Source organism: Nelumbo nucifera, chromosome 4, assembly GCF_055504915.1.
Source record: "Nelumbo nucifera cultivar China Antique chromosome 4, China Antique-T2T, whole genome shotgun sequence".
Taxonomy (NCBI): Eukaryota; Viridiplantae; Streptophyta; class Magnoliopsida; order Proteales; family Nelumbonaceae; genus Nelumbo; species Nelumbo nucifera.
The window spans coordinates 67,983,763-67,995,988 of NC_142652.1; the positions used below are offsets into that span (position 1 = coordinate 67,983,763).

Consider the following 12,226-nt stretch of genomic DNA (forward strand, 5'->3'; position numbering starts at 1 on the left):
ATAGTTACAGGGACCATCTACAGAACACTTTGCACATGTTGAAATAAAGCCAAAGGGGCCGACTGAGAAGAAGGAAGTGATATGTGAATACTGCAAGAAGCCGAATCATACTAAGGACACTTGTTGGAAACTTCATCCATATCTTCTCCTGGACAGGTTTTAGAACAACAATAACAACTTTAAGAAGAATGGTCAGACTGGGAAGCCTAAGAACGCTAATGTTGCCATAGTGTCTGAGGGTGGAAACAAGGAAAGTGAAGAATGATCAATTATGGAGCAGCTGGCAGTAGTAAAGGCAGAGTTTGAAAGGTACGAGAGGTTACTTAATCATTTGGAGACCACTGTTTCAGCATCCAACCCTTCAGGCAACACCTCATCATCCGCATTTGCTCACTCAGGTACTCGTACTTTTGCAAATCATGCTACGTTTTCAAGCAATCATAAAATCCTTGGGATTATTGATTCTAGTGCATCAGACCATATGACCATTTTATCTAATCTCTTTTGTTCATATCAACTCCTCTCTGGTAGAGAGAAGATATCCCTTACCTTGCTGATGGGTCTCTTGCTCCCATCTTTGGCAAAGGAGATATCAAGGCCTCTGACACCCTTGTTTTATCCTTTGTTCTTCATGTTCCCAAGCTTAATACCAACCTTTTATCTGTTAGTAGCTTGACTAAATCCATGAACTGTAGCATAACCTTTTTTCCTATCCATTGTGTTTTCCAAGACCTGAAATCCAAAGGACGATTGGGAGTGGCCAAGAGGCGGATGGAATACACTTGTTGGAAACACTTGATGGGAGTCTTGGACCACCTAATGGAATTGCTTTGGAGGCTGTTTTGTCAGAGTCTATTGATAGAGTCGTGTTATGTCATTTACAGTTTGGTCATTTACCTTTTCCTGCTTTGAGTCATTTGTTTTCCGATATGTTTAATAATGTGTCTTTATCGAGTCTTCGTTGCGAGTCTTGTGAACTTGCGAAACATTGTAGACATTCTTATTCAGTAAGCAATAAAAGATGTAATTCTCCTTTTCATATTGTGCACTCTAATGTGTGGGAGCCATATCATTTGCCTACTATGGGGGGTTATAAATATTTTATTCTCTTTGTTGATTATTCTTGTTATACCTAGATTTATCTCATGAGATCCCGGGATGAAGTACCAACTATTGTGCAAAATTTTCATGAACTTATCCTTACCCAATTTAATACTCGAATCAAAATATTCCGATATGATAATGCTAAGAAATATTTTGAGAAGAACCTCTTATCCTACTTTGAGACCTCTGGGTTATTCATCAAAGTTCTTGTTCCTACACTCTACAACAGAATGGAGTAGCGGATAGGAAGAAATGCTATGTGGTTGAGGTTGCTAGGTGCCTCCTGTTTGCATCTCATGTTCCTTTTAAATTTTGGAGGGATGCTGTCCTTACTGCTACTTTTCTGATTAACCGTATGCTTTCCTGGGTTCTGGGTTCCAAGACCCCATTTAGCGTTCTCTTTTCGGATGAGGATCTCAGATCTCTTTTCTCTTCCTCTCCGAGTTTTTGGGTGCACTTGCTATGTTCATAATCATCAGAGACACAAATTTGAGCCTAAGGCACATAAGTGCATTTTTCTAGGATATGCCTCCACACCGAAGGGATATTGTTGTTTTGATCTAGTTCGTGTCACCCGCTTTGTCTTTAGGGATGTCACTTTTGCTGAGTCTATTCCTTTCTTTGGTACTCTCCTGAGGGGGAGCATTCTAAGGAACCATTTGCTATGTCTCTAGTTATTCATCTTCTAGTTCCTTTTGAGTAGTCTTCTGTTGAGTAATATTCTTCTGTTGCCTCTCCTTCCATTGTGTCTATCTCACATGTTCTTGCTCCCCCTCCTCCCCCAACTCATCCTCCTATATTTTCCTCACATCCTATTCTCCAAAGGTGGTACCAAAGGCAAAGATTTAGGCATGGACAAGTTGTTTCCACTCCTTCATCAGAGCCTCTTGCATCTCCCATCACTATTGAGGTAACAGGTCAGCCTTCCTCTGACCCACCTACTACCTTTCTAGACCTTGACCTTCCTATTGCCCTTCGCAAAGGCAAGTGGAATTGTATAACACATTGTATCTCTAAACATTTGTCTTACAACCTTCTATCCCTTACCTATTATTCTTTTCTTGCCTCTATTTTTACCCATGTGATTCCCAGGTCTGTACCAGAAGCCTTATCCAAACTTGAATGGAGGGATGCTATGATGATTGAGCTAGATGCTTTGCATAAGAACCATACTTGGGATATTGTGGACTTGCCTGAAGGGAAGGAACTAGTGGGTTATCAATGGGTATTCACTATCAAATATCATTCTGATGGCACTATTGAGAGGTTTAAGGCACAACTGGTTGCTAAGGGTTACACTCAAATGTATGGTATAGATTACCTTGAGACTTTTGCTCCTGTGGCTAAAATGACTCAAGTTAGAGTTTTGTTGTCTCTAGTTGCTACTTTTGATTGGCCCCTTCACCAATATGATGTTAAAAATGCTTTCTTGAATGGAGACCTACATGAAGATGTCTATATGTCTTTACCTGTAGGGGTATATGGAATGGAAATGCAAGGGAAGGTGTGTAAATTGAATAAGTCTATTTATGGTCTCAAACAGTCTCCTAGAGCCTGGTTTAAGAGATTTAGAGCTGCCCTTGTTTCTTTTGGTTATACATAGATTCAATCTGACCATACTTTGTTTCTGAAGAAAAGTAACTCTTTGGTGACTTTTCTAATTGTTTATAATGATGACATTGTGGTTACAGGTAATGACACTCGGGAAGTGATTAAGCTCAAAAGATTTTTAAATACTGAATTTGAGATAAAAGATTTGGGGGATCTTAGATACTTTTTGGGAATTGAAGTTGCTATATCCAAGGATGGTATCTTCATTTTTCAACGCAAGTATGTTCTTGATCACTTTGCAGAGACTGGTAAACTTGGTGCTAAACCCAGTGTTTTAAAAGCGAAAGGCGCAATGGCCATTTTGCGCCTGAGGTGCAAGGCGAGGCGCGCGTCTTTTTGAGGCAAGGCACACAGTTTTTTGAAAAATAAAAAATAAATGATAAAATGGACGGGAATAATTAAAAGACATATTCCTAAACTTCAAATGGGGTGGATTGTGGAGCCTCAATTTTATTGAGAAAAATTGAAAACAAATGGGGTGGATCCCCTGTTTTTATGATAAAAACTGAAAAGTAATATGTTTCAATGAGAAAAACTGAAAAAAATGTGGTGGATCTTGTGTTTTATGAGCGCAAGGCGGAAAAATAAAAAAATGTTAGAAAATTCAAAAATGCCAAAAAATTCAAAAAAAAAACATAATATTTATAAAAAATATAAACTTAAATTTAATATAAATGTTTTAAAAGACATATTATCTAAAAATAAAATACATAAACATAAGATGTAAAGCATATTCAAGTGAGAATTTAAAAATAAAATCAAACATATAAAACTTTTTTAGGCATGTAAAACCTCTAGTCTCTTTTTTCGCTCAATTGCATTACTTCAAGTAGCTAATGTAATGTAAAACATATTACATTCCTGATTCTACGAGCTGCCTTTGTGCCACGCCTCTCGAGGCAAGCCCAAACAAGTCCATGCTAGGTGTTAAATTCTTAGCTTTCACACAAAAAAATAATGAATTTATAACTTTCATTGCCTTTTAAGAAGATATTTTATTGCAATGAATGAATGAACATTAGCAAATAGGGGGTATGCCTAGGTGCACTAGGCGTGTGCCTTTTAAAATGGCTGCGCCTAGGACCTAGGTGAGGTGCATACCCTAAAATGCGCCACGCCTATGCGCCTGAGGTGCGCCTTTTAAATCACTGGGTGGATCCCCTGTTTTAATGATAACAATTGAAAAACAATAAGGAAGAGCCCCTGCTTTAATGAGAAAAACTGAAAAAAAGGGGTGGATCCCCTGTTTTTATGATAAAAATTGAATAAACAAATGGGGCGTAGCCCTTGTTTTTGCGCAAGAAACAAGGAGAGAGGGCAGAGCTCCTGTTTTACTAATAAAACTGAAGAAGAAGAGAGAGAGAGAGAGGGCGGAGCCCTTGTTTTACTGATAAAACTGATGAAGGGCGGAGCCCCTCTTTTGCTGAGAAAATTGATGAAGAAGGGCGAAGCCCCTGTTTATTGAGATAAATAAAAATAAAAAAAATAAAAGGGGCGAAGCCCTTGTTTTTATGCATGTTTTGTATGAAGAAGAAGAAGAAAAATAGGGCGGAGCCCCTATTTCAGCCTGGACTGTCAATTGCAGCAGGAAGAAGAACAAAAAAAAAAAAAAATACATAACATACCTGATAGGCTGATACTGTAGCTCTGTTCGATTCAGGCTCAGAGTCTTGGACGAACTTGAGCTTGAATGAGCTTCAACTTCCTTTGGTTTGTCCTCTGGAGTGCTAACTTTTGGACGAAGGAAGTCTTCCCTCCAAACTTTTTTTATTTATTTTTTTTCTTTTGGTTGTTTTGGTAAAGACCCTGTCGATTCAACTTCCTTTTTCCTAAGTTTCCTATTTTGTGTTTTTTATTTTTTTAATATAATTTCAAATCCTATTTTAAGTTGAATTGTCTAAACATCATCTAGGTGCTCGCTTGGGCCACTTGTTGCCTGGTCTGAGGTGTACGCCTAGGCACAAAGGCGAGCTCCTGTTAGGTTCGTGTGCCTTAGCCTGGGCAATTCGCCCCTGGAAAGCGCCTCGCCTCTGTGCCTAGGCACGCCTTTTACAACATTGGGGGCGCCTCGCCTCTATGCCTAGGCGCGACTTTTAAAACACTGGCTAAACTAGCTTCTACTACCCCTGTAGATCTAAACCATAAGCTTTTTGCTACTGATGGTGAACTGTTGAATGATAGGGGAGTTTTCCGGAGACTGTTCAGGAAGTTGTTATTATCTCTGCTCGACTCGGCCAGATATTTCCTATGCAGTAAGTGTTATTAGTCAGTTTATGCAGTCTCCTAGAGATACACATTTAGCAGTTGTAGAAAGAGTTTTGTGCTATTTGAAAGGTACTCCAGGGAAAGGTATTTTGTTTTCCAAGCATGGACACATGAAGCTAGAGGCATACATTGATGCTGATTGGGCCGGATGTATTGATGATAGGAGATCCATCTTAGGATATTGTGCCTTGGTGGCAGGGAACAATGTGTCATGGAGAAGTAAGAAATAGTCTGTAGTTGCCAGATCCTCAACTGAAGCAGAGTATAGGGCAATGGCACATGGAGTGTCGGAATTATTGTGGTTGAGATCACTTTTGGGAGAATTGGGCATTGACCATGAAAAGCCAATGATGCTCTACTATGACAACTAGGCAGCTATTAACATTGCACATAATCCTGTTCAGCATGATAGAACTAAGTACATAGAGGTTGGTAGACATTTCATAAGGGAGAAAGTTGCTTTAGGAGAAGTTTGCTTGCCATTTATTGCTTAAGAAGAGCACTTGGCTGATGTTTTGACCAAAGGTGTTCCAAAAGGAAAGATGACACAGTATATAAGCAAGATAGGCATGACTGACATCTATGCTCAGCTTGAGGGGGAGTGTAGAGAGACTGGGCTGAATGGACCCTAATATTTCTTTTATGTTTAAGTAATGTTATATCTGTTTTATGTGTTAATGGGCCTGTTAACCTCCTTTTAAGTTCTTTTAAGTTACTGCTTTGCTGGCCGCCCACTTAAAGGGCAGACTTGTAATTAGCATGATTAATTAAGTGTAATAAAAGGTTAGTGAAGGGAGAGAGAGAACCATCGAACTCTCTTCTTCTTCTATTCTCTGTAACCTTTCTTTCTCTTTCACTTTTTCGTATTTCTTTTATCAGTTTTATATCAGATTTGAAGGACAGACTCACATCTTATTTGTTCTTGTACTGTTTTTGTTGTAAGGTGCTGCCTTAACATAACACCTATCTAGGATATACCATTTCTTCTTATTTTAATGAACTTATTACTTATAAAAAAAGGTTCAAACACCCCAATATGCTAGAAGGGGATATCAAGTCTTTGAGCTTTACGTTTTTTATTTCTTATTCTTATTTTTTTCAAAATTTCTACTTGGGCATATTTTTATGTGTTTTTTATTTCTTATTCTTAAGAATACCTTTAAATGGGTGTATTGGAACCTTCAAGATATGATATGATATGCCCGATACGGGGTGTATTGAATCGAAATTTTGGACCTTTGATATTGGGAGGATTGGGGCTCCTTGTTTTTGCTTCAGCTGCAAAGCTGTTCATTTCTGTTTGTCTTTATAATAAATATGTTTTCATTTTACTACTAAAAAGAATGTTTCTTAGGGTAGCCTTGGTTTTTATTCGTGCCTGGTTCTTATAACCAAATCCAGGATGATGATGAGTATTCTTAGTATAATTTATAGATATAATCTTAGTATTGTTTTCGATCAAATAGAAAGTTGGACATCCGAACATACATGAACTTGTATGCATTTAAAGAGTATATATTGCTATAAGCATCTTATCATCCAGAAAATGCCTTTTCCTATGCATTGTGAAAATTTCCTTTTGTTGTTTCAGGCGATTGCTGTTGCTGGATGTGTTCGTGATTCCTGGCCTGTTCTAGTTCTGACTCCTTCTTCGTTGCGTTTGCATTGGGCTTCTGTATGCTAGCATGCCAACCCTATATACTCTATAATTACAAATAAGATGAAGATTATGTTGAGAACATACTTATTGGTATTTTTCTCACAGATGGTTCAACAGTGGCTGAATATTCCTTCTTCAGACATTGTTGTAAGTTTTCTGTAATCCCTTGTGAATTTCTGGTAGTCAATTTTCTCTCCTGGGTTGTGGTTGGATATTTGTCTTTTTCTTGATTATTGTTTCCACTATGTCTCATACGTCAATACATAACTTGTGAATCAAGATCCCTCAGTTGTAGATATACGAATGGAATGTGGGCTGTCAAGGTTAACCTTGTAAATCTTGTTGCTGGTACTTATTATTTGTAATTGTTTCGTTTACAGGCTAATTTTGGGTCTTTTGGGATTCTCAACTGGGATATGGTGTGGTTTGCAATTTTGACGCTATTTGGCGATATATCCCTGAAATATCCTCATTTGCTAGGTGGCGATACGAAATCTTCCAGGAATCTTTTTTATCCAAATATCCCCGATATTTTGTTGATATGTCGGTGACATTTCAGATTTCATTGTAGACTATATATATAAAACTTAAAATCTTAGAATATTATAAAAAACTTGTGGAGAATTGGTGATTGGATAATTGGGTTACTACTTTGATATGATTTCACTTGCGAAGTCACTATAATTCAAAAGAAAAAGAAAAATGCATATAACTACAAAAAGTATTCTCAATCTAATCAAAACATATAGTAACAATAGAGATGAAAGTTAAAATTGCATATAATTGACATATATAAAGAAGAGAAGATGGCTAAAGACCAAAAGGGAGACAGAGAAGCATACCTATTACAGTCTTAATTTTTCCTATTTGATTTATATAGTTCTTTGCTATGGTTTTGAGCCTTAAATGTCTTATATTTCTTCTAATGATCTCTTAAAGGTTTATTAACTAATTCCATGCTTCTAGAAAACTGTCCAGATTTTTTTTAGATTTTCCAAATATCTTAGTGAGATTAGAGAATTATCTCCAAAATTTCTCCAACTCTACATGGTGAAATATGTTCATCGATATCAAAATTATAAACCATGGGTGTAGGAAAGAATTATTTCATAGTGGTGTTAGATTGGTTATATTGGTTATAGAGTATCTTATGTTTCTGAGCAATTTAGGGGTGTCATATGTGGTTATAGGATATCTCAGGTTTCTGAAATTTATAGTGCAGTTTTTACTTTGAATTCATAATTTCTCTATATAAAGTGTGGTCAACCATAAATATGAAAAACAACAAGGGAAAATAAAGAAAAGCAATTGAGAATCTCTGTTCTGGTTAACAAAGAGAACCATGGGGAGAACCGGAGAAGCTTGGGAAAGTTTTGGGGTTTCAAATTTATAATCTGGATGATTTATTTTGATTGTACTTTGGCTGGTTTTGGTGTTTTAGTTTGTTTGCAGGTGCTGCCTTAACACCTGGTTAGGATGTAACAAAAATTTTCTTTTTCTAATGAAAATTTATTTTTACAATAAAAAAAGAGAATCTCTGTTCTGTGTTAACAAGATAAAAGAGTATGTGAAGAATTGGGCTGTGGCTGTTAGAGAGTTCTAAAAAAATTGTCCTCAACAACTGGCACCCCTTGTTTTTTTATAAATATGAAAGATGGACAATTACATCTATACCCCCATAGTTAAATTACAATTATTATGTTAATATGGTCAATTTAGTCTTTTTCTTTTGTCGTCCTTTTCTGTTACTAGTAAGTGTGCACATGCTTTGCACATGGCAATTCTAGATGATGATAATGATAGTAATGATGTATCCAAAATTTTCTGTAAGGGGGGCATACTTGTAGTTTTAGTCCTCATTATATAAAAATATAAAGGTGGGAGCAGTTGAGATTATTTAGTTTGATCTCTCTGCTTTCAGCTCTATTTTTCTTTTCCTTTTTCTTCTCTTCTTCTTCTTCTTCTTCCCTTTTTCTTCCCTTCATGTTGGAATGTATATTTCATGAAGATGGGTGTATTAGAATTCTCATCACTCATCACTCATCAGACATCATTGTTGTTAGGTTGTTGCACCTCTCATTTGCTATTGGTTGTGATTCTGCAATTTCCATCTTATGATGTCAAAGAATAGGCCATTAGGCAGTGGACTCCGTTTATGAGATTTGGGAAACCTTATCAGGACTGAATTCTTAATCAATTTGGGGAAATAAATACCATAGCAGATGGGCTTTGCAAATATGGAAATGAGGTCAAACTTTTTGTATAGTTGCAACTCCTTTCCCACATTTTTTTACTTGAGAGAGCTGATTGTTCACATCCTGTTCAACATTGTACCTTCTCCTATGCACTTACTGATTTTCTAAATATAACGTATAACCATGATCTTTTCTTGAAAGGGAAAAAACACGTTACCTTACTAAAAATGAGACAGAAAAGGTGCAGGATCAGAAAGAAGAAGAATGAAGCCCTTGTTTTCTTCTTTTTTTGTGCACTGTTTTTAGTAATCCTATGCTAGTATAGGATTACTAAAAGAATGAATCCCTTTTTTTGTACTGATTTTAGTCAATACGGTTATAACTGTTAAAAATATAAAAAATATGACAAGCTAATGTTAAAAGAGTTGAAGTCTGTTCCGTTATTAACTTATTATATATATGGTGATATTGCGTATGGAAAATAATGTACAGGTGGTATTATCACAGTGGGGTGGGTCAAATAGGGCAGGGTTTACTATAGTACAATCAAGTGCGAAGGGGACCATACACCTTGATGGTGTATTCAACATTGTATCATATGATGTCATACCTAAGTTACAGCATCTCCTCATGGCTTCAGAATTCAAGGTTAGTACTCTTGGAATGGTTTATCCTCTTGGTTTATGTGTTATTCTTTTTACTCTTATTTATGATTACCAGCTTTTGTTCTTGTTTTTTTTATTGTTGCTTTCGATTATGGAATCTGAATTTTTCTTGATAGTGAAAAGAAATTCATTAAAAGAGAAAGCTAATTTACAAGATAAAGGAGTGTTGAGATAATCTCCATTAATAAATTTGTCCAGCTTTTGAAAAGTGGCACTGTGGCAGTCAGAAAATAAAAATGAATGAATCTGTCATAGAGATTATACAAAGTTCACATTGTCTATGCATCATTGTCTATTAGGTTCAAGAGAGTGCAAAGTTCATTTAAAAAAGAGTTTCTTGGTATGTCCTTGAACTCTGGAAAGACCATTTTCAAAGCCACAAGATTTGGCTCTATTATCAGCACTAACATGTCTTTTGTCTCTGGTCTTCCCTTGGAAGATTCACCTGCTTCTTATTCTTTAAATGCCCTGACAGATCATGAAAGGGAGGGCACTACAAAAGATCTTTGCCTTAGTACTTCCATCAAATGATGCTCACCTGGAAAATATCTGGTCAGAGATGAATGATGGTTTCATTATCTTTTGAACAATTAGGAATTCCTTTCAGTTCCTCCCAAAATTTACTCGATTAACCCTATTAGGACCTTACACATTGTTTGGTGCCCTTTCCTTATCCCCCAACATCCCCTCCCCCCAAAAATGTCTTCAAACCAAAAGGAAATGGTATATCTTCTTTTCAATGTATTAATGTTGTCTCCAAACCAAAAGGGGGATGCCAAATCTTTTGTCTCCAAGAAATCATCAGTTGGAATGTGAGGGGGCTGGGGAGTGCTAGGAAAAGAAAGCTAATTAAGGACCTCCTTAGAAGGGAAAGGCTGGATATTGTGATGTTACAAGAGACCAAGTTAGCTGAAATTGATAGAAGGTGGGCAAGAAGTATCTGGAAATCTAGAGGAATAAGTTGGGTTTCTACACCTTCTTGGGGGGCTTCGGGAGGTATTGCCACTTTTTGGAAAGAGGATGCTGTGGAGGTATTGGAGGAGCTGATAGGTAACTTCTCAGTGTTGTTAAAATTCAGGATGGTAGAGGATGGATTTACTTGGGCACTAACTAATGTGTATGTACCAAGCAATTACATAGAAAGGAATGAATTTTGGGAACAACTTTATGGGATTTGAGGATTTTGGAAGGGTTCATGGTGTTTGGGGGGGATTTCAATGTAATTTAGTTTATGAATGAGTCAAATATTCCCCAAGGTCATTACAACTGGCATACAGAGATTCAATGATTTCATTAATAGTTGTAAGTTGAAGGAACTCCCATTGTTGCAAGCCCTTTATACTTGGTCCAACTTTTAGGAGATACCAACCTTCTCCAAATTAGACAGGTTCCTATTCAATGAAAGTTGGGAAAACAAGTTGGCGGATTTGATAACTAGAGCCCTACCTAGAGATACTTCTGACCATTGCCCCAATGGTTTGAAAACATGTAGTTGACTCACCTGGATTTCGTGAAGAAGGTTGAGGAATGGTGGAGAGAAGAACTTAGGGGGGGGGTGAAAGGGGTAAGATTTCACAAAAAAAAACTAAAACGATTGTGAACACATGTGAAGGATTGGGAGGATTGGAATAGGGAGCATTTTGAGAGAATAGAAGAAACGAAATCCTCTTTGATGACCCAAATAGAGGAATTGGATGCGAAGGAATCCCAAAGAGTCATAAACACTCAGGAAAAAGAGATCGGACATGGACTAGCAGAATTTCATGCAAACTGTGTGGACTCATGGCTGACAAAGTGGGGGACATTCTGCCCAGTGTGCAAGCAAGATGTTATCATAGATGCAATGGACTCAAGTGAGCAAAGATCAATACTCTCATTGTTGAATGCTGGATAATGTGGTATTTGGCAGTTGGATTTTCATGTTAATCATACATGGCTTCTATCTTGGTGTACCACCAAAAGGTGAAACAAGTGTTTTTTTTTTCCATCTTGATTTCTTCTTGTAAATGCAAATCAATGAAGATACCTCTCTTCTTAGTATTTTTGTCCATCTAATATGCATTGGTTAAATGTTGGTTCACATAAATGCAATACCTTGATACAGTCAAATCTATTACCTTAAGAAAAAGATGCTGATTGGTAAATTTCTAATTTGGATGTTGTTCTGAAATGATGGTATTCCAAGGGTAATGCTAAAGCAAGTATCTGGGACAGGTAAGCAGCTAAGAGATGGAAAGGATATTTTGGTAGAGTGTCTAAATGAAAATATTAAGCTGGAATGTCAGGGGTTTGGGAGGGCAGATCAAAAGAAGCCTAGTGAAAGAAACTTTGAAAAGAGAAAACCCAGATATAATTATTCTTCAGGAATCTAAAAAGGAAGTTATTGACAGGAAACTTAAGAAAGCAATTTGGGGTATAAGGGGAAGAAAATGGACTACTGTTCCAGCGGTGGGGTCCAGTGGGGGAATCATCCTTGTTTGGAAGGAAGATGAAATCTCAGGATTGGAGATCGACAAAGGTGAGTTCTCTGTCTCGGTCTTGTTCACAAATTTAAAAGAAGATTTCAGCTGGATTATACCGGAGTATATGGCCCCAACTCTCCCTCTGAGAGAGAGAGAGAGAGAGAGATTCTGGGAAGAACTGGATTCCTTGCATGAGGAGGAGGATATCCCATGGTGCTTAGCTGGAGATTTTAACGTCACATGATTCAGCTCAGAACATTCCAA

General features: G+C 37.1%; 1 protein-coding gene across 4 annotated transcripts in view; it reads left to right on the plus strand.

The window, feature by feature from the left end:
- Window positions 1–12,226, plus strand: part of CHR18 (chromatin remodeling factor18) — a 105,060-nt gene that overhangs the window by 19,421 nt on the left and 73,413 nt on the right. For all 4 annotated transcript variants that reach the window (XM_088902897.1, XM_010243137.3, XM_010243138.3 and 1 more), the window contains 3 exons: window positions 6,572–6,655; window positions 6,746–6,787; window positions 9,328–9,483. In XM_088902897.1, coding sequence (XP_088759023.1) covers window positions 6,572–6,655; window positions 6,746–6,787; window positions 9,328–9,483 — 282 coding nt within the window. The remainder of the gene's footprint in view (window positions 1–6,571; window positions 6,656–6,745; window positions 6,788–9,327; window positions 9,484–12,226) is intronic.